We start from the raw sequence: 27,071 nt of genomic DNA, 5'->3' as shown, positions 1-27,071 counted from the left end.
ATTCTATTCTATTCTATTCTATTCTATTCTATTCTATTCTATTCTATTCTATTCTATTCTATTCTATTCCTATCCCATTCCATCCTTTTTGGGTTTTTTCCTATCCTATCCTATCCTATCCTATCCTATCCTATCCTATCCTATCCTATCCTATCCTACCCTACCCTACCCTACCCTACCCTACTCTATTCTTCATTCCATTCTTCTATTCTATTCTATTCTATTCTATTCTATTCTATTCTATTCTATTCTATTCTATTCTATTCTATTCCATCCTTTTTGGGTTTTTTCCTATCCTATCCTATCCTATCCTATCCTATCCTATCCTATCCTATCCTATCCTATCCTATCCTATCCTACCCTATCCTACTCTATTCTTCATTCTATTCTATTCTATTCTATTCTATTCTATTCTATTCTATTCTATTCTATTCTATTCTATTCTATTCCTATCCCATTCCATCCTTTTTGGTTTTTTTCCTATCCTATCCTATCCTATCCTATCCTATCCTATCCTATCCTATCCTATCCTATCCTATCCTATCCTATCCTATTCTTCATTCCATTCTTCTATTCTATTCTATTCTATTCTATTCTATTCTATTCTATTCTATTCTATTCTATTCTATTCTATTCTATTCTATTCTATTCTATTCCTATCCCATTCCATCCTTTTTGGGTTTTTTCCTATCCTATCCTATCCTATCCTATCCTATCCTATCCTATCCTATCCTATCCTACCCTATCCTACTCTATTCTTCATTCCATTCTTCTCTTCTCTTCTCTTCTCTTCTCTTCTATTCCTATCCCATTCCATCCTTTTTGGGTTTTTTCCTATCCTATCCTATCCTATCCTATCCTACCCTACCCTACCCTACCCTACCCTACCCTACCCTACTCTATTCTTCATTCTATTCTATTCTATTCTATTCTATTCCTATCCCATGCCATCCTTTTTGGGTTTTTTCCTATCCTATCCTATCCTATCCTATCCTATCCTATCCTATCCTATCCTATCCTATCCTATCCTATCCTATCCTACCCTATCCTACCCTACCCTACTCTATTCTTCATTCCATTCTTCTATTCTATTCTATTCTATTCTATTCTATTCTATTCTATTCTATTCTATTCTATTCTATTCTATTCCTATCCCATTCCATCCTTTTTGGGTTTTTTCCTATCCTATCCTATCCTATCCTATCCTATCCTATCCTATCCTATCCTATCCTATCCTATCCTATCCTATCCTACCCTATTCTTCATTCCATTCTTCCATTCTTCTATTCTATTCTATTCTATTCTATTCTATTCTATTCTATTCTATTCTATTCTATTCTATTCTATTCTATTCTATTCTATTCTTTTCTATTCTATTCTATTCTATTCTCTTCTATTCTCTTCTATTCTACACCACGCCTATACCTATACCTAATTCCAGGTGTGGAACCCACCCACCCAGCTTCCCAAACAGCTCCTTGCCGAAAGCACCGCCGCCCCGAGACCCAGCGCTTTTCAACCGACTACCTCGCGGCTTTCCCGTTCCATTCATAAAAAATGAGCCGGCGAGTGGGAAAAAGCGCTGATTCACGCGACTGGGCGATTTGCCTAACCCGCCCCGCGGGGCCGAAGCCCCGCCCATCCACTCTGCGGCTTGCCCACCTCTAAATACTTGTATATTTAAGCGGCGGCGGCGGGGAGAAGCAGTGGATCGTCTCTGGAAAGGCGAGCGGGTGCCGGCGACTCCGGGTTCGTCTCAAGCAGAGCGTCCTTGGGGCTTTCTGGAAGGTAAGGCGGCGCTAGGGAACTGTCCACGCTGTTGCAAGCTAGGGTTTCAGTCGGAGACACGAGCGGGACCCCAGAGACTCCTCGGTGCGCTTGGCACCGTCTGTATGACTCGCGAAAACGCATCTGCTGGCGTGCCGCCTGCCCTTCTCCAACTGGGCGCCCTCTCCTTGGAATTCAGCACGCCGATTTGGGAGGAAAAAGCAGACCTGGGATTAAAAGCTAGAATTTTATTTCAAGCTGGTTTGGAAAGGGTGCAAAATGCCTAGAGCTGGAATGTCCAAGCTTGGCAGCATGAAGACTTGTGGATTTCAACTCCCAGAATTCCCCATGGCTGGCTGGGGAATTCTGGGAGATGAAGTAAACAAGCTTTAAAAATTGCCAAGGTTGGACATTTCTGCTATAAAAATAATAGCCTAAAATTTGGGGCATGGGAAAGAGTTACCCTCATTTGTGCATGCTTGTGTACCTGCCAGTGAAAATACTTTGATATGAAAATACTTTGAAATGAAAATAATTTGAAATGAAAATAGTTTGAAATGAAAATACTTTGAAATTGCAATATATACCATTGCAATAAGTAATGAATGATGTTTGAATGGGTTCGCTTTTCCTTGGCTCAGCTAGCACACTTAGGGGAACCAAGGCATTGTGGGTGTTGTAGTTCCAGAAGGCACCAGTGGCTGGTCCGTAAGATCAACTTGGCAATTGTGCTTTGAAACCGCTCCAGTGAGAGCCGCATGTGTGGGATGTTGGAGTTAGCTAAGTGAGATGGCCCAGCCAAGAATATTATGTAATGTTGCGCCTGCAGCAAGAGAGGAGCGCTTAGAGGGAATGGGCTAATCAGTAAAAAAGAGAGAGAGAAAGGAGTGGAAAGATACTAAGCAAGAGGTCAAAGACAGCTTTTCAGGAAAAAAAACTTTGACAGGTTCTTCAGAGCAATGTTTACAGCATCCTGGGCTTGTTTCTGAACAATGAATGCCACCTTTTAGCAAGCTTTTCTTCGTCCTGACAATTGTGAATTGCATGGGCCAAGATTAGGAAGAAAAATCGGGTGGGGGGGGGTGCATTTTGCACTGGGGTCATCGTCAATAAATACCAGTCCTTGGGGAGGGGAATTAAAAGTGGTTAAGGTACCAGGCTAGAAACCAGGAGATGGTGAGTTCTAGTTCTGCTAAAGGCATGAAAGCAGGCTGGGTAGCTTTGGGCCAATTACCAGGAGACTGTGAGTTCTAGTCTCCTCTTAAGTGTGAAAGCCATCTGGATGGCTTTGGGCCAATGACCAGGAGACAGTGAGTTCTAGTTCTGTTTCAGGCATGAAAGCTGGCTGGCTGACCTTGAGCCAGTCACTCTCTTTCAGCCTAACCCACCACCCAGGGTGGTTGTTGGGAAAATAGACGGAAAGTATGCTGGCTATGTTTGCCACCTTGAGTTATTTGTAAAAATAATAAAGGCTGGATATAAAAAAATAAATACATTTGTAATGCAGAGGATGGGCCAATCAATAGCTTCCCTGCCTTTTGGAAAATCTGAGCTTGTTAGTTGAGCATTTCCATTCATAAGCCTGCCTTAGCCATCTTCCACAAACCAGCATTTTTTTCTGAACGCAACCAGGAGGCAACCCAGGTTGTAGGTGCCAGGGTGACAACGGTGGAGGCTTAAACACAACTTCCACGGTCTTCTTAAGAATTTAAAGCAGGCACATACACCAAGGCCATGCATGCTGTACATTTGATATCAAATGTTTTGCCTTGGTTTGTTTCCAAGGAATTGAATCCTTCTGTACTGCAAGCTCTGATACCAGAAAAGAAACAATCCAGCGTAGCTTGGCATTTAATGAAAAATAAGATCTTTTCCGAGCCAGTCTGAAAAAAAGTTATCAGCTTTCAACAGACTGAGACAGATGGATGGGCAGGTTTTTCTTCTCTGTTTCAATATCTGTTACTGTTCCGCATCAGTCCTGGGAAATTAGCACCAACTTTCTTAGATAACTGCTGTTGCGCCAACACCTTCACAGGCCCCCTGATAAAAATGCTCCCCTATTTGGCCTCTTTCCAGGCCAAAGAAATGTTAGGAATCCATTAGGTAAAGGAACTGCGTTCTGTCTGTCTGCAATGTAACTCTTCAAAACCAGAAAAGAGGTCAGGTTTATAGTTGATACCACAGGAGAAACCTACAAAAGACATCAAAAATGCTTCAGCTCTATCTGGCTAGGAGCAGGAGAGAGGGAGAGGAAGAGAGAGAGAGAGAGTAGGAGAGAGAAAGAAAGAGTGAGAAATAGAGCGAGACAGAGAAGGAAAGAGACAAAGAAAGAGGAAGGAAGGAAGGAAGGGAGGGAGGGAGGGAAAGAAAGAGAAAGGAAGGAAGGAAGGAAGGAAAGAAAGAAAGAAAGAAAGAGAAGGAAGGAAGGAAGGAAGGGAAAGAAAGAGAAAGGAAGGAAGGAAGGAAGGAAGGAAGGAAGGAAGGAAGGAAGGAAGGAAGGAAGGGAAAGAAAGAGAAAGGAAGGAAAGAAAGAAAGAAAGAAGGAAGGAAGGAAGGAAGGGAAAGAAAGAGGAAGGAAGGAAGGAAGGAAGGAAAGAAAGAAAGAAAGAAAGAAAGAAGAAGAAGGAAGGAAGGAAAAGAAAAAGAAAGGAAGGAAGGAAGGAAAGAAAGAAAGAAAGAAAAAAAGAAAGAAAGAAAGAAAGAAAGGGAAATTCTCCCAGGAAGAATTGACTTAACAACCCCAATTGAGCCTAAAATTTATGTTGCTAAGCAAGCAAGTTGTTAAGTGAGTTTTGACCCATTTTGCGACTTTCTTGCCACAGTTTGTTTAGTAAATCACTGCACTTTTGTAAGTTACAACATAGTTGAGTGAACCTGCTTTCCCCATTCGCTTGTCAGAAGGTTGCAAAAGGGGATTCCGAGACACAAATATGTCATAAATATGAGTCAGTTGCCAAGCACCTGAATTTTGATCACATGATCACAGGGATACTGTGATCATTGTAAGTGCGAAAAAACAGTTGTAAGTAACTTTTTTCAATGCCGTTGTAATTTCAAATGGCCACTAAACTGTTGTAAGTCGAGGACTAACTGTAGAAGGGTCTGTTGGGCAGTGGTTTCAGATTGCTTCATACTAAGCCCTCCCTTTCTTGTTACATGACCCAGGATTCTTGGCTGGGAAGGAATTCTGGAAATTTGCAGGATTTTCTGGCTTGTTTTGGAGGATTAGTGTGAATTGGTTGAATTGAGCCTCATTAATCCTATAATTCGGTGTTTCTCAACCTTGACCGCTTGAAGATGCTGGCTGGGGAATTCTGGGAGTTAAAGTCCACACATCTTCAAGCGGTCAAGGTTGAGAAACACAGCTCTAATTAAGCCTGTAATTATCCTTCCTTAATGCTGCTCCTATACCTGGCATTGGCCCCTACAGGTAGCATGACTTGCCAGGTCTTACGATGAAAGCCTCTGTCTTCCCATCCTCTTTTCAGTTGTTCAAATCTTTCAGTTGTTCCATTTTTTTCATGTTTGTATTCTTACGAGTGAGATTCCCACCCATCTGCACAGGCTATAGCCTCCTCCTCCCCCTCCCCCTCCTCCTCCTCCTCCTTCTTCCATACCCCTCATCGGATGTTGGCGATCATGTTGGGGATCCTCTTTTTGTCAATAACCACATAAAAAAGTGCTGCTGAGTTTTGTCCAAACCAGTCCCTTAGATTTTGAAGCGATGATGTTCTTCTTTTGCCTGCAATCTTTCCTTGGTGGATTAAGTGAAGGATACTGTATTTTTCTGGTTATCTCATCACATATCCGATATATTCTAACTTTTGCTTTTTTATGGTTTTGGTGATTTCTCTTGGCTTTCCCTTGGCTATCACCTCCTCTTTACTGATTTTGTCAACCCAACTTGTATGTAATAGGCGCCTATAAATCCACATTTCAAATGCTTCTAGTCTCTTCAAGTGGCTTTCTGTCAGAGACCAATTTTCTACTCCGTAGAGCAGGATAGAAAAGATGTAATATCTGACAAGCCTGGTTTTTTCTATGGCCAAATGTACAATTATTTCCCAGCCTGGGGAGAACAATGATGTTGAGTCCTTGGGTCATGAAGATGCTACAGAGGAAACATTAGGGATGGTGGGTTTTTTTTCTTTTTCCATCACCATGACCAGGGGTTAACAACAGGGGGATTCCAAAAAGAGGCTTTGAAGAGCTAAGCACTTGACAATCTGGTAGACAAATCTGTCAGTTCTATTTCCTATATTTCTGTGGGTTAAGCTGTGTCTCAAGTTGGGCACTCGTACAGTTGATTTGGGGAAGTTCCTTTTTTAAAGAAAGGAAGTGTGTGAAATTGCCATCCATTTTTTCAAGATGCAGTGGTTTTGTACACGAGATTGCTCCTGATTCTGAGGAAACCTGTGTCTGTCAGTAGACCTTATTTTGCCACATACTGGGTGTGAAGAACACCCAAAGTCATCTTCCAGGCAGCAGAACCGTATCTTCAACCTTGTTTGTGTAGCAAGTGGGAAGTCTAATCTTGACTGCATTTCTTAACAAGAACAGTCGTGATTGGCATACCTATACCTAGTCTGTATCTCAAACTTACAGTTCTATAATTCCCAAACAGCCCGATCATGCGGGCTGGAAATATGATTCAACACGTCTGGAGAATACCAGATGGAAAGTAGCAGCTGACCAGTTATGGACAGGAAGACAAATGTCACACACAGAATTTGAGAAAGAAGATCTGTTTTTCTTCCGTGAGGTTCATTGAAGTGGTACTTCCTAGTTTTGTTTTTTAGAATACATCGCAGTTACGTAATTGAGATGTTTCCAGTAGGTTGTTCTGATGTCTGCAAAAGGGAATTATATAATATAATGTTATATTATAATGTTATAATATTGTAAGTAATACTAAGAGAGCCAGTTTGGTCTAGTAGTAGTTAAGACACCAGGCTAGAAAGCTGGAGACCTTGTGTTTTAGTTCCATCTTAGCCATAAAAGCCAGCTGGGTGACTTTGGGTAATCACCAGGAGACTGTGAGTTCTAGTTCCATCTTAGCCAATGAAAGCCAGCTGGGTGACTTTGGGCCAATCACCAGGAGACTGTGAGTTCCAGTTCCATCTTAGCCATGAAAGCCAGCTGGGTGACTTTGGGCCAATCACCAGGAGACTGTGAGTTCCAGTTCCATCTTAGCCATGAAAGCCAGCTGGGTGACTTTGGGCCAATCACCAGGAGACTGTGAGTTCTAGTTCCATCTTAGCCAATGAAAGCCAGCTGGGTGACTTTGGGCCAATCACCAGGAGACTGTGAGTTCCAGTTCCATCTTAGCCATGAAAGCCAGCTGGGTGACTTTGGGCCAATCACCAGGAGACTGTGAGTTCCAGTTCCATCTTAGCCAATGAAAGCCAGCTGGGTGACTTTGGGCCAATCACCAGGAGACTGTGAGTTCTAGTTCCATCTTAGCCATGAAAGCCAGCTGGGTGACTTTGGGCCAATCACCAGGAGACTGTGAGTTCTAGTTCCATCTTAGCCATGAAAGCCAGCTGGGTGACTTTGGGCCAATCACCAGGAGACTGTGAGTTCTAGTTCCATCTTAGCCATGAAAGCCAGCTGGGTGACTTTGGGCCAATCACCAGGAGACTGTGAGTTCTAGTTCCATCTTAGCCATGAAAGCCAGCTGGGTGACTTTGGGCCAATCACTGTGAATTCTAGTCCCACCTTCGACATGAAAACCAGCTGGGTGCCCTTGTGGCAGTGACTCTCTCTCAGCCCAATTCACCTCACAGGGTTGTTGTTGTGGAGAAAATAAGAGGGAGATTTATTGTATGTATTTGCCACCTTGAGTTATTTGTAAAAATAATAAAAGTGGGATACAAATAGATAACTCAATAAAATACATGTTGTATTCTATGATGTGTTATCTATAATAACAATAGATAGTATCTGTTTTTATCAAGAACAGTTTGGTTAGTGGTCAAGGCACCAGGCTAGAAATGAACTTTAGTCTTGCCTTAGGGATAAAACCCAGCTATTGTGACTTTGGGCTACTCACACGCTCTTAGCCCTGACTCACCTTATAATGTTATTGTTATGGGGAAAATAGGAGGAGGAAGAACTATTAGGTCTTGAATTATTTATATAAATTATAAAGGCAGGATAAAAATAAATAAAATCACGTGCAACGTGTGAAACATAAAATTAAATATTTTAGCTAAAATAAGAGAAAGACGGGGAAAAAACCTAAGGAAAACTGATCCCTGTAAATTCTCAATTGTTGAATATTTGCTAAGGTCTTGTATTCAGTAAGCTGCATTCTAATCAATAGTTAATCACTGATATGCAGTGTGAAAATATAAGTGGTGCCGTTTGGCACTTCTTTTCAGCCAAAGTGCTCAAAATCTGGGGAGGGTCCCCTCCCCTCTCCTTCCTTCCCATCCCCTTCTTCAATACAACAATGAGTGCCAAGGTGTGAAAGGTGCTTGCAGGTGTGAAACGAAACACTTCCAGTCTGGGACTGGACAAAGTTCTTGCACCCTAAAGGCAGCCTTTGGAAAATTTGCTCACCTTCTCTACTTTCTTGCTTGATTGTCCAGCTTTTGAGTCTTTAGTTCTGTGCCATCTCTTGAGGGAGGTTCAGAGGAGCAATAATCCATGGTCCAAATATTTGTGTGGTGCTATTGTTACAGGCAGGCTTGAAGATCTTTGAACTCTGCTGGCAGAGCGGAAGAATAAATCATGTTTCATGCACATCTGGAACGGAGCAATGCCAAACCTCTTCCCGTGGTCATTATAGGTGAGTACCTCTGGGAAGTAATCAACAAATACAAGCACAGTTATCTTCCCAAGCCAGCCTGTTCTTATCAGCCACAAGCTGCTGGAGCTCCAAGAATGGTGATTAAAAAAGGAACATCTATTAATATTCTCTTTCTCTCTCTCTCTCTCTCTCTCTCTCTCTCTCTCTCTCTCTCTTTCTCTCTCTCCCTCTCCCCCTCTCCATCTCTCCCTCCCCCCCCTCTCTCTCCCTCTCCCCCTCTCCATCTCTCCCTCTCCCTCTCTCTCTCTTTCAGTTTCCTACATTTTTGGCCCTCCCTCCCTTTCTTCCTTCCTCTCTCCCTTCTACTCCTCACTTCCCCTTCCCCTTCCCCCTCTGCCCCTCTCCTCTCCTCTCCTCTCCTCTCCGAAAAACAAAACCTATCAACAAAAGAAACTGTGGATTTTCAGCTTTCCTTTTTTTTGCCTTTTTCATGTAAAACATTTTTAAAAATGTTGAAAACAAACTAGATTAAAGATCTTAGCCCCCATTCACCTATAAAATGAGGTTGTCTGCTTTCAGCTTGGCTGGGAAGATCTCTCTCCTGTTGCACACCACACAAGTGCAAATTTGTAGATGTAACCGTGAGTCTTTTAGCAGAGTAAGGGAGGGGAGAGATATTGCAATGGAAAAGCTGTATTATATCAGTTCTGTCTGTCCCATCTACATAAAGTCCTTTGCTTCCTTATTAAGTATGAGCAAACAATGTGTTGCAGCTGCCAAAAAACCCCAATGCCGCCCTAGACTACATCAACAGAGGGATAGAATCTCTCTGTTTTTGAAACGGGCTATGTCTCTAGTCTAATGAAGAGAAAACTAGCGGTGACATGACAGAGAAGCAACCAAGGAGAAATTTCTTGACAGTGAGAACAGTGGAACAGCTTGGCTCCCAGAGTTGTGGGTGCTCCATCTCTGGAGGTTTTAAGAAAAGATTGCACAACCATTTACCCAGAATAGCAATAGCAATAGCACTTAGACATGTATTCCACTTTACAGTGCTTTACAGCCCTCTCTAAGCGGTTTACAGAGTCAGCATATTGCCCCCAACAATCTGGGTCCTCATTTTACCCACCTCGGAAGGATGGAAGGCTGAATCCACCTTTAGCCTGGTGAGATTTGAACTGCCAAATTGGAGGCAGACGGCAGTCAGCAGAGGTGGCCTGCAGCACTGCGCCACCATGGCTCATGGTATAGTACAAGGGTGTCAAACTCAAGGCCAAGGGGCCAGATCTGGCCCGCGGGTACATGGGGCCACCCTGGAAACAGTGAAGGACTGGCCCGCTGCAGCCCTCCCGAGCTCCATTTTTGCTGGCAGAGGCTTTATAGGAAGCCATTGCAGCCAAAAACGGAGCTCGGGCGCTCCATTTTCACTGGCAGAGCGCTTGTGCGACCACAGGCGCCCCTGGACACGAGTGATGTCAAACTGGCCACGCCGACCCGAGCCACACCCACCCCGGCCCTCAGAGGTCAAACACAACCTGTTGTGACCCTCAATGAAATTGAGTTTGACACCTCTGGTCTAGAATCTCGTGCTTGAGCAGTGGGTTAGACTGGAGGACTTCCCAGGTCCCCTTCCAAGCCTATTATTCTATATCCTGTATCTTTCTCCAGATACAGTAAGTGCTAATGGAATTTCCCTACCTATAAATGTAAGCATCAAAGATTTCCTGGAAGCTACAGGATGTTCTATTTTAGACCCTTTGGGACGAGTGCTTCAGCAGAAAAAAAAGCTTGACTGTAACAAGAGCTGAGAAGGGTGGGGAGAATTGCTGTTTTTATAACCTGGGGCCAGTGCCAGATACAACAGAATCCCTCCCTCTCTTGCTGTGTCATGCTGACCGGCTTCTTTGCATGTTACACAGCTCTGACGTTTCCTTTTAAGCCACAAGGTTCCTGTTGCGAAGAGTGACAGATGGTTCTGTCCCAGCCGGTTAAAATATTAATCTGGCAAGAAGGTAGTGCTAACAAAACGACCGCCTCCGTTCTCTTTTCTAAAATAATTAGATTTGCAAGTTTTCTCAGATACAGGTAGTCCTTGACGTACAACAGTCCACTTAGCGACTGTTCAAAGGTACAATGGCACTGAAAAAATGTGATTCACAACCGTCGTTCACAGTGGCAACCTTTGCAGCAGCCCCCAGGGTCCCGTGATCAAAATTCAGAAGCTTGGCAACTGACTCACGTTTATGACGGTTGCAGTGTCCCTTTTTGCGACCTTCTGACAAGCCACGAGGAAGCGAGATTTACTTAACCACTTGATAAGTTACTAACATCAACTGCAGGGATTCACTTAACAACTGTGCCAAGAAAATATTGTAAAATGGGGCAAAACTTAATTAACAAATGTCTCGCTTAACAACACAAATGTTGGACTCAGTTGTCCTTGGTTGTAAGTCAGGGACTACATGTATTTGCACGGGACACCAGGACACTGAAATAATCATAAATATTTGCCAGTTTCCAAGGGTCCAAATTTTAATCACGTGACCACATGGAATGCTCCAATGGTCATAAGTGTGAAAAACGGTCATGTCATTTTTTTCTGATTCCAAAATAAATCCGAATTATTCAGCTGGAATATCTTCAGGCAGGCTAAGTGTGCCACTTTGATTTGCCAGGACTTGCCGTACAAAAGTCCCTTCTCTTGTTTATGGCTCAGACATAAACAAAGCTCAGTCTATGAACCCAGCCATTGTGGTGGAGGGCTCTTACATGTGAATTATGCCTCTTGTAGCTTTGTAGCAAACCAAATTTGTTTTCTAAGCACTTGGATTCAGCCAACCACTGAATTTCACCGGGGTGGCTCTTGACCAAGAACTTCAAAACAAACCCAGCAGACTTATTTTGACAGTTCTGCAAAAGGAAATGTGGGAAATCGTAAATAAAACCCAACGTTAAACAGGCACCTACTTTTCCCAACAATGCAAAATTCAGATTTGCATATCTAATTGTAACCGAGTGACAATGATGTTCCTTTAATTCCAGACAAATTGGTTTGATACAAGATGAGTGGAAAACAAGAGGAAGAGGAAGGAGTATGGAAAACGTTCTTCACTGCCTTGAGTTATTTATGAAAATAAGAAAGGCGGGATGAAAATAAATAATATATCTGGGGCGTGTAACCCAACTTGAATCCACTTGATTTCTGTCTTTCAGGAAATGGTCCCTCAGGAATCTGCTTGTCCTATCTCTTGTCCGGCAACATTCCCTATGTCCGAAGGAATTCCGTTCATCCTAATCCGATTTTGCAAAGAAAATTAGAAGAGATCCCCGAGGTTCCCATCATAGATCAGGTTGGTATAGCCCAGATCTCTATGAGGTGGTTTTTCTAATTAAGTAGATTTGGCTGCAGAGAAACTCTTCACTTTTGCAAAAACAAGGAGATTATCCTTTAATCCCAGGGTTTCATTATGGGTGGCAAACTCCTAAAAAGGTAAAGGTAAAGGTTCCCCTCGCACAAATGTGCTAGTCGTTCCTGACTCTAGGGGGTGGTGCTCATCTCTGTTTCAAAGCTGAAGAGCCAGTGCTGTCCGAAGACATCTCCATGGTCATGTGGCCGGCATGACTAAATGCCAAAGGCGCACAGAATGCTGTTACCTTCCCACCAAAGTTGGCTCCTATTTTTCTACTTGCATTTTTTACGTGCTTTCGAAACTGCTAGGTTGGCAGAAGCTGGGAAAAGTAACGGGAGCTCATCTCATTACGCAGCACTAGGGATTTGAACCACTGAACTGCTGACCTTTCAATCAACAACCTCAGTGTCTTAGCCACTGAGCCAACACGTCCCATGGCAAACTCCTATAAGTTTATAATTATATTATAGACATTTATAAGTTCTGTAAGAGCAATTTGGTCTGCACAATATTGGAAAAACGAAGAAACTCCGCAAGACGAAGAGACAATTAGGAAGATATTAAATGGTGCAGAAATGGATAGAGTTACACTGTAAATTAAACAGAAGACACAGAATATTATCAAACATGGAATTTTTTTGCCAGTGGTTGGAAAAAAGGGGTGGAGATTAAGAATGTAATCTGTATTGTCAAGCAAATAACACAACGTTTATTAAAGACTACCAAATGTAAATAATAGAAAATTAATAAAATTTATATATATATAGAAAAAAAGAGCAGTTTGGTCTAATGGTGAAGCACCAGGCTAAAAAACAGAAGGCCCCTGAGTTCAGCCCCCCAAGTTAGTCATGGAAATCAGCTGGGTGACTTTAGGCCATCCCTCTCTCTCTCAGCCCAACCAGCCTCACAGAGTTGTTGTGGGAGAAATAGGAGGGAGGAAACTGTGTCAGAAACGTTTGCCATCTTGATTTATTTGTAAAAATAATAAAGGTGGGATACAAATAGGTAAATAAAATTGACATTGGCTCTCGAGATGGAGGGTGTTTGATCTGACAATCCATGAGCTTCAATTTAAGGCTGTACCATGAATAAGAGATGGTTGGCTATTTCAAAGCCTGTGCAGCAGATACGCCTCTTTGTAGTCCAACATTTACGCTGAGCTTGCCATTCAATGTATTCTGAAGCAGGAAAGATCGCCATTTAATCTGTCTAGATTAGAGCACTGCCTCAGACTTAAAGTTCTCAGTAGTTGTGTTAGAAATCACCCATCAAGATATCTTGTTTTCCCTATAGGATCTGGAGTATCTCTCTGAAGGTTTAGAGGGTCGATCTTCCAGTCCAGTGGCTCTCCTTTTTGACGCCCTTCTGCGTCCGGATACGGACTTTGGTGGGACAGCTGATTCTGTCCTCACTTGGTGGCATGAACCTGACCGAGTGATCCCTCATCTGGTTCTTGGCAAAACCCTGCCTGGAGGAGCTTGGCATGTAAGTGCAGCTCAAGATCTTAGCATTTATAAATGAAGACTATAGTACATGGAACAATAGGATATTACAGTCGGAAGGGACCTTGGAGGTCTTCTAGTACAACCCCCTGCCCATGGCAGGAGACTCTACACCATTCCAGACATAATGGTTGTCCAATCTCTTCTTGAAAGCCTCCAGTGATACAGCATCTACAACTTCTGGAGACAAGCTGTTTCACTGGTCAAGTGTTTTTACTGTCAGGAAATGTCTCCTTACTTATAAGTTGCTTTTGATTAGTTTCCATCCACTGCTTCTTGTTCTGCCTTCAGGTGCTTTGGAGAATAGGTTGACCCCCTCATCTTTGTGGCAGCCCCTCAAATACAGGAGCACTGCTATCCTGTCTCCCCGAATTCTGATCTACATTATTGGCTCAAGGGTTTTCTTTCTCCATGGGAGAACTATTTTACTCCACAGTGAAAAAAATTGTTTCTTTTGCAGGTATTTTGTGTTTTCTTTCCAGGGGCAGTGGTGGGAGATGCTAGGGCTAGGATGAATGGATAGTCTTTCCATGACTACAAAGACTTCTTAGCTGTCCACATTTCCTAATGTGAAGATACTTCAAACAAAACAGGGGAAAAAGATCCCCTAGATGAGTTTCTTATGGATTGAATAAAAATATGGGAATTGAGGAAGGTGGCATTCCCCCCTTTAGATCCCTTCTATCCAAATAATGAAAATCACTGGTGGTCTGTCCATGAGAAATTCTCTGGAATCCTCTTCTTCTCTGAAAGATAATCAAAATAGAATCAAGATCATGTGAAGTGTTAATACTACTTTTTAAAGCCTTGGTAAGACCACATTTGGAATATTGCTTCCAGTTTTGGTCTCCATGACATAAAAAAGATGTTGAAACTCTAAAGAGTGCAGAGATGAGCAACAAAGTTGATTAGGAGGTTCAAACATATAAAGAATGGTTGTAGGAATTGGGTATGTCTAGTTTAATGAAAAGAGGGACTATGGATGACAGGATAGCAGTCTTCCAATATCTGAGCGGCGGCCACGAAGAAGAGGGAGTCAAGCTATTCTGCAAAGCATCTGAAGGCAGAACAAGAAGCAATGGGTAGAAACTAATCAAGGAGAGAAGTAACATAGAACTAAGGAGAAATTTCCTGACAAATTTCCTGACAATTAGAAAAAATAATCAGAGTTACCCGCAGAAGTTGTGGGTGTTCCAACACTGGAGATTTTTATGTTTTATTTTAAAAAAAATTTAAAAATTGTTTTAATGTGATACACAATCTGACAAACACACAACATATAACATTTAAATAGTTCTTATTTCTAAACAGCGTTTCTTAGTGGTCTTCTTTCGCTTTTATACCTTTCCCTCCCATATCACATTTGTTATTTTATTTTCTTTCTTATCCCCTTTTCTTTGTTTACATTAAATTATTTAATACTAATAGCTTTACTTTTCTAGATTCTTATGAATGAAGAAGAAGAATAGAATTTATTGGCCAAGTGTGATTGGACACACAAGGAATTTGTCTCGGTGCATATGCTCTCAGTGTACATAAAAGAAAAGATACCTTCATCAAGGTACACCATTTACAACACAAATGATGGTCATAGGGTACAATTTAACACTTAATGATACAACAGTTAATGATAAGCATAGGGTACAAATACGCAATCAGGAACATTTATTTATTATTTACATATTGTATATTTCTAATACATTCTGTACATTCTAATTTCTCCCATTTATTTTTTTTCTTTATTTCTAGACTCATGCCATTCATACCATTTATTCCAGATTATATAATAATCTGTCTCTTCTTTCTCTTTAATTTGTTTTGTTAATTTGTCCATTTCAGTACACTCTAAAACTTTCCCTATCACTTCTTCACCTGTTGGTATCTTTTCCTGTTTCCAATTTTGTGCATATGTTATTCGTGCAGCTCTTATAATGTGTAAAATCAGATATTTTATTTCTTTGGTGTATGTTCTTGTAAAGATTCCTAGTAAAAATATTTCCGGTTTGCTTTCAACTGGTTGTTCTGTTATTTTTTCTAGCCATTTTGTTAATATTTGCCCTGAATTTTTTTGCCGCCGGACACGTCCACCATAGTTTTTTTGCATTTCCAACATGTTGAATTATTATTTGGGAACATCTTTGCAAGTCTTGTGCAGGAAGGTGCCATCTGTAAAACATCTTCAACTGGTTTTCCTTGTATGCCACGGATAATGTTAATTTTGAATTTACTTGCCACATTGCTTCCCATCTCTTCAAATCTATTGTATAATTAAAATTCTGTGCCCATTGTATCTTTCACTATCTCCTCTTCCATTTTGTAGCGCAACAAAAATTTATAAATCTTGCTAATTAATTTCTCTTCTGTTCCAAGTATAATTTTATCTAATTCGTGTTGTTCTATTTGTATTTCATAATTGTTTGTGTCTTCTTTGTATTTTGATTGTATTTGAGTATATGTCCACCATTCTATATCTATTTAAATCTAACTCCAGTTCTTGTTTTGTTTTTAGTTTCCCTTGTCGGTCTATTAGGTCTCTATATCTTATTATCTTATTTAATTCTGTTAAATTTGGGTGTTTTAGTGCTTCTATTGGTGAAAGCCAAATTGGGATTTTTGTGTAGTGCGTTTTTTTAATTTTCAACCAAATTTGTAGTAATGCATTTCTTATTATACTGTATGTCTTTTGCAATAACTATGTGTTTTATATTTTCCATCCCAGATAAATGCATGCCACTCCACTTGTAAGTCGTGTCCTTCTATTGTTAATATTCTTTTATCCCTTAATTCTATTCATTCTTTTAACCAGGTTAAGCCTGCTGCTTGATAATATAGTTCCTGTTCTGGGAGTGCTTCTCCTCCTCTATCCTTTGTATCCTGTAATTTAAGTCTTATTCTTGGACGTTTTCCCTGCCATATGAATTTGGCTGTTATTTTGTTTAATGTTTCGAATAATTTTTTTTCTAATTTTATTGGTATGACCTGAAAAAAGAATAGCAGTTTTGGTAATATATTCATTTTAATGGTGGCTATCCTATCCAATAATGATATTTGTAAATTTTTCCAATTATCCAGGTCTTTTTTTTTATTTGCATTTATATCCCGCCCTTCTCTGAAGACTCAGGGCGGCTTACACTGTGTTAAGCAATAGTCTTCATCCATTTGTATATTATATACAAAGTCAACTTATTGCCCCCAACAATCTGGGTCCTCATTTTACCTACCTTATAAAGGATGGAAGGCTGAGTCAACCTTGGGCCTGGTGGGACTTGAACTTGCAGTAATTGCAAGCAGCTGTGTTAATAACAGACTGTCTTAGTCTGTTGAGCCACCAGAGGTCCCTGATTTTGTAATCTGTTTTACTAATTTGTCGTAATTATCTTTCTTTATAGAGGAGCCTCTTGCCGTTAGCCAAATTCCTAAATATTTTATCTTCTTAGTTATTTGAATTTGTGTATTAATTTCAAATTCTCATTCCTGTTTCTTTGTAAGATTTTTAGTTATTAATTTTGATTTATTTTTATTAATCTTAAATCCTGCAACTTCTCCAAATGCTTCTAATTTTTCAATTAATTTTGGGCCTGATTCTAGTGCTTCTTCTGTTGTGAATACCAAGTCATTGTATTCCTCATTTTTTTATTTTTAGACCCTTTATTTCCTGATCTTCTCTAACATTCTTTAATAGCACCTCCAGCAATACTGGAGATTTTTAACAAGAGATTGAACAACTATTTATCTGAAATGGTATACAATTTTCTGCCTGAGAAGGGGGTGGGATTAGAAGACCTCCGAAGTCCCTTCCAAATCTGTTATTCTGTTAAACTCAGCTTTGCTTTTAGCAGATTGAATAAGAACTGATGGTGGAAAAAAGAGATTATTATTATTTTTTTTGCACCAATGTAAATCAAGTTAAAGCATAACCCAAGTTTAGAGAACCAGTCTGGGCCAAACTCTAAAAGATGAATTAGAAATTGTAAACTGTTCAGAGTTTGAATCAATGGTAGAATTCAATTTTTTTTTACTACTGTTTCTGTGGGTGTGGCTTGGTGGCCATGGTGTGTGGCTTGGTGGGTGTGGCTTGGTGGGGATGGCAGGGGAAGGATACCGCAAAATCTGCATTCCCACCCCACTCTGGGGCCAGCCAGAGGTGGTATTTGCCGGTTCTTCAAACTACTCAAACTTTCTGCTACCGGTTCTCCAGAATCTGTTAGAACCTGCTGAATAGCACCCCTGGTTTGAACCCTGAAGAATAATTAAATACAAAAGACTCAGATTCAAAACGTTTCATGTTTTAATTCTGGTCTTAGTAAAAGAGATGAGACCTAGTCCCAACCCTTTTTAAAAGTGTTGCCAGTTTCCAATAGTTGAATGTCAAGTTCGAGACGAGCCTTTTGAACTTAAAATGGGCTCTTTCAGAGTTAGAGCATTCCTGGAATGGTTGAAACAGTGTCAAAACGCTTCCAGTAAATTTGGGACATCTGCTGGAAGTTAGATAACATGGGGATGTTTTAGATTATCTATCTGCTGGACTTGCCGTCTTGTTTTTTTTTTTCTTCTTCTTTTTGAATAGTTCCCCTTTTTTTGTTGCATTTTGTTTATTATATTATTGTTTTCTTGCTTGGTGTATCATAACCCACCAAATCAAATGAAAGATGAAATAAAACATTTCAAATAGTATAAAACGGGTGTTTTGCAGTTGAAATATTTTACATACTTCTGTCAAAGAACCAAAATATGGTTGGAGTTTCAATTTATCTACACTATTCTTGTGTTAGTATATATGCCTGCCTTATATTTATTGAAGCTGATTCTTAAATAGCCAAAACAACAACTCCATGTTACCTAAAAAATTTGACATAAAGTAGTCCTTGAATTATGATCACAGTTGAGCCCGAAATTTCTGTTGTTAAGTAGACATTTGTTAAGTGAGTTTTGCCCTATTTTACAATCTTTCTTGCCAGATTTGTTAAGAGAATCACTGCAGTAAATGAATCTGGCTTCCCCATTGACTTTGCTTGTCAGAAGGATGCAAAAGGAGATCATGTGACCCCAGGACACTGCAAGCATCATAAATATTTTTTTTTGTTTTGTTTACATTTATACCCCGCCCTTCTCCGAAGACTCAGGGCGGCTTACAGTGTATAAGGCAATAGTCTCATTCTATTTGTATATTTTTACAAAGTCAACTTATTGCCCCCCCAACAATCTGGGTCCTCATTTTACCTACCTTATAAAGGATGGAAGGCTGAGTCAACCTTGGGCCGGGCTCGAACCTGCAGTAATTGCAGGCTACTGTGTTCTTAATAACAGGCTTTACCAGCGTGAGCTAAACCGGCCCATATGAGTCAGTTGCCAGGCATCTGAATTTTAATCACGGGATCATGGAGATGCTGCAACGGCTGTAAGTGTGAAAAACAGTCATGTCACTTTTTTCAGTGCCGTCGTAACTTCAAATGGTCGCTAAGTGTTGTAAGTCAAGGACTATTTGTATTAAGAGAAGATTTGGCATCAGCTGAAAGGAAAATTTACGCAAACCGAAATGGGTATAATTGCACAAAAAAAAAATACATGGTTATATTGTGAAAGTGAAATATCAAAGTCTAGATCCCTCGCATCCTGGACATAAACTGTTTCAACTCCTACCCTCAAAACGACGCTATAGAGCACTGCACACCAGAACAACTAGACACAAGAACAGTTTTTTCCCGAAGGCCATCACTCTGCTAAACAAATAATTCCCTCAACACTGTCAGACTATTTACTGAATCTGCACTACTATTAATCGTTTCATAGTTCCCATCGCCAATCTCTTTCCACTTATGACTGTATGACTATAACTTGTTGCTGGCAATCCTTATGATTTATATTGATATATTGATCATCAATTGTGTTGTAAATGTTGTACCTTGATGAACGTATCTTTTCTTTTATGTACACTGAGAGCATATGCACCAAGACAAATTCCTTGTGTGTCCAATCACACTTGGCCAATAAAATTCTATTCTATTCTAAAAATAGTGGGGAGGGGTAATAAAATCAAATCCCAGATTAGCAAAAACATTCCAAATAATAAGAATGAACAAGAATTTCTAATGGATCTAATGTTCTTATGACTTTACTTTAATCCTTATAACTTCACGGCCAGATAGAATCCTGAGCGTGCAGATTGAAACATGATTTATTTATTTATTATTTATTTATTTATTCGAATTTTTATACCGCCCTATCTCCCGAAGGACTCAGGGCGGTGTACAGCCAAATAAAAACATAAGAATAATACAAATAAAAACAACAATTAAAAAACTTATTAATTAGGCCGAAATTAAAATATCACTAAAATAGTATAAAACCCCATTAAAACTAAATTTAAAACTAAAAACCCTAGGCTAGCCCTGCGCAAATAAATAGATGTGTCTTAAGCTCGCGGCGGAAGGTTTGGAGGTCGGGAAGTTGTTGCTTATTTGTTAATAAGCCACGATTACTAGAGTTCTCATCTTGCAGAGTTGTAAACCTTGCTTTGCAACCATCGAATTTGCTGGTTATATGCAACATCCTGCAACCAAGTCAAAGAAATGGCATTGTGTATTAGAGAGAGGCTTGTGCTAGATTTGTGAGGAGGGGCAAATTTTAATTCTCTGGCTAATTTTGCGGGAGGGACCCACAGTCTCCCTATATCAACTCCTTCACTGCTTCCAGTTGTATTTCCAGAACTGGATTTATGTGTTAATTTTATTTTTTCTTTCTCTCTTTCTGTGTAGTCTATTGAAGGATCCATGTTCACCCTGAGCCAAGGAGATTGGATGGGGCTTCCTGATGTTCCATTCAAGGAATGGTTGAGCAAGAAGAAAAGGTAGGATACTGTTGAGGGAACTTGATAGGTCTATTCTGATGGCGAACCCATGGCATGCGTGTTGGAAGTGGCACACAGAGCCATCTCTCTGGGCACACAAGCTATTGCCTGTTGCTCTTCTGGGTTCCGGCTAGCCGGTCAGCTGGTCTTCACATGCATGGGAGCGCTGGAAACCAGAAGAGCAGTAGGTCAGCTGGTCAAACCGAAAGACCAGGTGGCCAGTGCTCATGCATGCGCTGGAAACAGGAAGATCATCTTCTCGTCGCACGTATGCGCACCAGGCGGCTGCTCTTCTGGTTTCTGGCACATACACACGCACCCCCCATTTTGGCACTCAGTGCTGAAAAGGTTCGTCAACACTGGTCTAGTCTAATGAAGAGAAGGACTAAGGGCGACATGATAGCAGTCTTCCAATATGTAAGGGGCTGCCACAGAGAGGAGGGGGCTTATTCTCCAAAGCACCTGAAGGAAGGACAAGAAGTAGCAGATATACAATTGAATATATACAATTGAATGCACCAATTACCACATCAAACAAGAAGAAGACTTTCTGCGCACAAAATCCAATCGGGCTTTCTATAATTTTGTAAACAACAAACTTAAAGACTCGAGATCCATCCCACCCCTAAAAGGATCTAATGGTAAAGAATGTAATGATGAAACAGTTAAAGCAAACCTCTTCAACGTATTCTTCGGCTCAGTCTTTGTTAACAGTAATGGCTCATACCCAACATTCCCCAGTCAATAATTACAACGATCTAACACAAATAGATTTCACAGAAGATAATGTTGAAAATGCCCTTCACAGACTGAAACCATCCCTATCTATTGGACCTGATGGTCTATGTGCATACTTCTTAAAAAAGCTCTCCACTGTTATAGAAGAACCCCTAAGCATAATCTTTGAAAAGTCTTTCAGGACCAGTTCCCTTCCCAAACTATAGTCACTAGCCACGGTCATCCCTGTCTTCAAAAAAAGGAGACCCCAGCCTAGTTGAAAATTACAGACCAATTTCCTTATGCTGCATCACCTGCAAAGTAATGGAATCAATCATCAACCAATTCATCACCCTCCACCTAGAAACAAACAACCTACTCTCTAATAAACAATTTGGTTTCAGAAAAAAATTGTCCTGTTATTTACAACTTCTTCTCTGCAAAAACATATGGACTACAAATCTTGATAAGGGCAAAGCAATAGATGCAATTTACATAGACTTCTGTAAAGCTTTTGACTCAGTGGTACATGACAAACTTCTTCTAAAACTAAAATCCTACGGCATCTCTGGACCCCTCCATAATTGGATAACAGCGTTCCTGTCAAACAGACAACAAGTGATCAAAATAGGCAGTGCCTTATCAAATCCGGCTCCTGTCAATAGCGGTGTCCCCCAAGGCAGTATTCTAGGACCAACACTCTTCATATTATACATTAATGACCTCTGTGACCATATTATAAGTAATTGTGTTCTCTTTGCTGATGATGTTAAACTATTTAACACTACCAACAATACGGCTACCCTTCAAAATGACCTTGACTTTGTGTCAGACTGGTCAAAAATTTGGCAACTCCAAATCTCAACCAGCAAATGCTCTGTCTTACACATTGGAAAAAAGAATCAGAACACTAAATACAAGCTCGATGGACATTACTTTATAGATGACCCTCACCCCGTCAAAGACCTTGGAGTTTTCATATCAAATGATCTAAGTGCCAAAGCCCACTGCAACTACATCACCAAAAAGGCTTTAAGAGTTGTAAACCTAATCTTGCGTAGCTTTTTCTCCAGAAAGATTACACTACTAACTAGAGCATACAAAACATTTGTAAGACCAATTCTCGAATACAGCTCGCCTGTCTGGAACTCACACCTCATTTCGGACATTAATACAATTGAGTGTTTCCAGAAATATTTTACAAGAAGAGTTCTCCACTCCTCTGATCACAACAAAATACCTTATGCCACCAGACTTGAAATCCTGGGTTTAGAAAATTTAGAACTCCGCCGCCTTTGGCGTGACCTGAGTTTAACTCATAGAATCATCTGCTACAATGTCCTTCCTGTTGAAGAGTACTTCAGCTTCAATCGCAACAATACACAAGCGCACAATAGAATTAAACTTAAAGTGAACCGCTCCAATCTTGATTGTAGAAAATACGACTTCTGTAACAGAGTTATTAATGCTCGGAATGCACTACCTGACTCTGTGGTCTCTTCCCAAAATCCCCAAATCTTTAACCAAAGACTATCTACTATTGACCTCACCCCATTCCTAAGAGGTCTGTAAGGGGCGTGCATAAGAGCACCAGCATGCCTACCGTTCCTGTCCTAATGTTCCCTTTGATTGTATCCAATTCATATAGTTATTTCATGCTTATACTTATATATACGGTTGTGACAAATAAATAAAATAAATAAATAAAAACTTATCGAACAGAGATCCAATCTAGAAATAAGGAGAAATTTTTTGACAGAACAATCAGCCAATGAAACAGAAATTGCCATCAGAAGTTGTGGGAGCTTCATCATTGGAGGCTTTCAAGAAGAGACTGAAGTGCCATCTGTCAGAAATGATGTAGGGTCTCCTGCTTGGGTGGGGGTGGGGGTGTTGGACTAGATGACCTACAAGGTCCCTTCCAACCCTCTTGTTCCATGTTCCAACTTTCCATCCCAAGTCAGCCACAGCTGCCCTCCCATCTGCCACAAGCATCGTCTTCCCAACAGCAGATGGGAGGGAGGCTGTGGCTGACTTGGGATGGAAAGTTGGAAACTTTCCAATCAGTGCAATCAAGGCAGGCCTGTAGCTTTAGCTTTGCCTCCTCTGTCCAAGTCCTCACTGATTTAATTGTTTTTTTGTGGTTCTGTTTCTGTCCAACTGGAATGGTCCACTGAATGAGATAAATACTTCATGCTGCCTTTGTGGTGTGCAGCGAAAGGGCCAAAATCTGATAATCCTCAGACTGTTGTCTGTCATGAAGGCCATAAGCTGAGGTAACCATGTGACTGGCCTGATTTTATGCCACTTTTTGCAGTGGTCGTTAAGTAAACACCATCATCATAAAGTGAACTCATTGTCTGCAGTTGTGTAACTTGTTTAGCAACCGTTTGAAGTTACAGCAGCCTTGGAAAAAAGAGCCAAATTCATTTAATGACCATATGTGTCGCTCACCAACTGCAGTAATTTCCTTAACCACCATGTCAAAAAAGGTTTGTAAAATCGGACCTGACTCAGTAAACAACGATCTTGCTTAGCAATGGAAAGTCCAGCCCCAACTGTGGTCATTAAACTGAAGATTATTAGTACAGGGTTGCCATCTTTGGGATGTTTTGTAGAATAGAATAGAGCTGGAAGGGACCTTGGAGATCTTCTAGTCCAGCCCCTGGCTCAAGCAGGAGAACCTATACTATACCATCTCAGACAAATGACTGTCCAGTCTCTTCTTAAAAACCTCCAGAGATGGAGCACCTACGATTTCTGGAGGCAAGCTGTTCCACTGGTCGATTGTCCTCACTGTCAGGAAATTTCTTCTTAATTCTGAGTTGCTTCTCTCCTTGATTAGTTTCCATCCGTTACTTCTTCTCTTGCCTTCTAGTGCTTTGGAGAATAATTTGAGCCCTTCTTCTTTGTGGCAACCCCTCAAATACTGGAATACTGCTATCATGTCACCTCTAATTCTTCTATTCCTTAGACTAGCCAAATCCAAAACTTGTAGCTGTTCTTCATATGTATTTATATTGTGTATATGAAGTACAGTTGATATGGACAGAAAAGAACTTGGGCTCTGTGCCATTTCCTAATCCCTTCAAATACACTGAAACTGCCATTTATAAAAGAAAATTCTTTGTTCCTAATCATTCTGAGATTTGATGTCCTAAAGCACCAGACAAATTTGGTTGGGAAGGCTGGCATCTCCCGCAGTCTCCTTTACACCCCAAGTAACTAGGGAGGGTCTCTTCTGAGCCTCTTGCTCCACCACTATCCAGCTGCAGGCCACAACCCCTCTTCTCTGTCCGTTTTCTAGGCAGCATCTCTTTGCCCCATATCCCAAGATCCTCCTCACATACCATTCCAGGTTGTCTCCAATGTTATGCTTAGGAGCAACCCATAGGCTACTCATATTTCTCATAGAAGCGGGTTTACTTGTCTCCTATGAAAATGTCTCCTTATGTTTTCATCCAATTTGTTTGTAATCCATTAATAAAATGCTTTGAAATAGAGCTCAAAACACTAGCTTTGGGTTACGAGTGGCTACGGGAGTGGTGTCCATCAATTATTAATCAGTTCTGGTCATATTTTTGTTCTACAGAGGCTTCAGAAACAACAGGGCAACTGCTGGTGACATAGTCCAATACTATCAATATTATGTGGACAAGAAAGGGCTGAAGAAGAACTTTGTCTGTGGAACTTTGGTGACATCTGTGAAAAAACTGAACTTGAATTCAGAAGAGAGTTATGGCGGTCAAGATTCCAAGGACAGCAGCTCCGTGTGGGAAGAAAACAGAGACAGTGTCTTTCAGGTTGATGGGTTTGTCACCAACATCTCTGGCACCCATCCCTTCTCAGTTTACGCAGAAAATGTGGTCTTGGCCACGGGGACCTATGATAGCCCAACCCGGCTTGGGATCCAAGGCGAGAATCTCCCTTTCATCCATCACACGCTGTCAGCTCTTGAAGAAGCCGTCAAGAACAAGGAGGTCGGGATCATGTCTGACCCAATCTTGATCGTAGGAGCTGGCTTAACGGCTGCCGATGCAGTCCTCTTTGCCCACCATTATAACATTCCTGTGATCCATGTTTTTCGTCGGCGAGTAAATGACCCAGCCCTCATCTTCAATCAGCTCCCCAAAACAATGTACCCAGAGTACCACAAAGTCCACCAGATGATGAGGGAGCAGGCCAACCCTTACCCAGGACCATATGAACATTACGTCAGCCTTCCTGAGCATCATGTCGTCTGCATTTCGGAGGACCAGAAGTGCATCTTTGCGGACAAGAACGGCCGTCAAAAAATACACCCAATCTCCATGGCTTTTGTCCTCATTGGCTCCAACCCCAACCTCTCCTACTTACCCAACAATGGGATGGACTTGGCTGTTGACTGCGAGCAACCGGTCAGTTCCAAGAGGAACCCAGTAGATATTGATCCCTTCACGTATGAGTCCGTTCACGAGAAGGGACTCTACGCTCTAGGGCCATTAGCTGGGGACAACTTTGTGAGGTTTGTGCAAGGTGGTGCATTGGCCATCGCTAGCTCTCTGCTGAAGAAGAACAAAAATCCTCCTTAATGCTGGTGAATGTAACCTCTCCTCTGAAGGATGACTCTTAGCCAACTTTTTGAGAGTGGGCATTGGCTGTGTAGCTGTGTATGATATGAAGTCTGTCCCTGAAAGCCTTCAAAATGGGCTGGGCTAGGCCAAGTTTCCAGTCCAAAGAAGATAATGGCAGGATCCTTGCAGATTGTTTGACTTCTTAATCCCTCTACCTCTGAGAGGAAGAGATGGGTTAGGAAAGCTTGACTAGATCCCGTGCTGCAAATCAGTTAAATCTGAAGCAAGTTATCTGTCTGTGGGATAACCTGAGGATCTCCGTCCACATATTCTGAATGGCAGTGAAAGCATTGTTTGCATCCAAAATAATCCTTTTGACTCATGTAATGTTGGGTGGTGGCTTTCCATTAAATTATGCACCACATTTTGAGACTGTCAAAATGAATCAAAACAGATTTTCAGTAGATCCATGAACGCAGCAAAGAGTTGGAAGATCTCTAGTTCTCCCAGTGTCAGGGTTCCAAGTAACACCCCCAATGAAAGAAAACTCTGAGGCTTGAGTTTCCTCAAAGTTTCATTTTATTAGAGATGTCATGTCAGCACATCTGGGAAAACCCGAATCTGAAAGTTTCCACGTTTTTCCCACCCAAAGAAAAGTTCAAGTCCCTGCCCAACACTCACAAGTCCATCACATGGTCCAATCAAAGCCTGTCCTAACTGGGGATGCCTCCCAGCCACACCCCTCCAGGTGCTCCAGGTGCAAGGCAAGATGTCCTTGACTCTCTGAGAAAGGAATGTTATTATGACTATATATCACCCTGGCTCCATACAATCCCCTCTCCCAGTTTCCCACAGTAGTAGTAAATGTGTCAGGCCTGATGATCCAATGCAAAAGATGTTTTTCAGGCCTAACACTGTTATAGACTTATAACAGCTCTCCAGATATGCAGAATTCTTCAGACATCATGGTTCTTGCTGAGATCTGAAAGATGCCAGGTTCCGGGGGGCGGGGGGGGGGAGGTAGTCTAGGACAGGGGTGTCAAACTCACAGCCTGCAGGCCGGATTCTTCACGCGCTGGTCACCCCTACCCCTGTTTTAGTGAAGGGGAAAAAAGTCATGATACATCAACTGACGACATGAGTTTCACACCCCTGGTCTAGTAGAATTTAAACTTGCATTAGCAAAAAGTCTGGGATTATGGTTGGACTAACCATTGTGCGATTGTTATAATGAAAAGTGAAACCCAACTGACCACAGTCTCTTCCTCTTCTTGGAAGCGAAGTTCAAACATGTAACCCTGCAAATCAATTTTGGATGCTGCCACTCAGAATCTCAGGATTTTCTTTAATGTTTCCCTAGGCAGCGTTGCTGAGAATGTTGGATTTTGTCTGTAAAGTTAAACATGCTACTAATTTGTAAGCAAATTTTGTAAAATAATAGGGGTTTTTTTTTCTAAAAAAAATTACAGAACATATATTTTGTATATAGCTATTTTTAAATTAAAAAAAAACTGATTTCTA

General features: G+C 41.1%; 1 protein-coding gene across 1 annotated transcript; it reads left to right on the top strand.

Moving 5' to 3' along the window:
• The first annotated feature begins 1,645 nt into the window (after nucleotides 1–1,645).
• On the top strand, nucleotides 1,646–27,071 carry OSGIN1 (oxidative stress induced growth inhibitor 1). The gene is made up of 6 exons (XM_058154966.1): nucleotides 1,646–1,788; nucleotides 8,454–8,560; nucleotides 11,735–11,871; nucleotides 13,225–13,416; nucleotides 20,189–20,280; nucleotides 24,590–27,071. The coding sequence occupies exons 2-6, from the start codon at nucleotides 8,503–8,505 to the stop codon at nucleotides 25,566–25,568; spliced, it is 1,458 nt and encodes a 485-aa protein (XP_058010949.1). The 5' UTR covers nucleotides 1,646–1,788; nucleotides 8,454–8,502; the 3' UTR covers nucleotides 25,569–27,071.

Source organism: Ahaetulla prasina, chromosome 12 (assembly GCF_028640845.1).
Source record: "Ahaetulla prasina isolate Xishuangbanna chromosome 12, ASM2864084v1, whole genome shotgun sequence".
Classification (NCBI taxonomy): domain Eukaryota; kingdom Metazoa; phylum Chordata; class Lepidosauria; order Squamata; family Colubridae; genus Ahaetulla; species Ahaetulla prasina.
Note: the sequence above shows the minus strand (reverse complement) of the source record. Positions and strands in the feature narration are given on the sequence as shown.

What these genes read in the sequence shown, in the direction of transcription:
- OSGIN1 (XM_058154966.1), top strand. Translation starts at nt 8,503, where the DNA reads ATGTTTCATGCACATCTGGAACGGAGCAATGCCAAACCTCTTCCCGTG. An exon ending in TCTTCCCGTGGTCATTATAG is followed by an intron (nt 8,561 to 11,734) that starts GTGAGTACCTCT and finishes TCTGTCTTTCAG; the next exon opens with GAAATGGTCCCTCAGGAATC. An exon ending in TGGTTGAGCAAGAAGAAAAG is followed by an intron (nt 20,281 to 24,589) that starts GTAGGATACTGT and finishes TTTGTTCTACAG; the next exon opens with AGGCTTCAGAAACAACAGGG.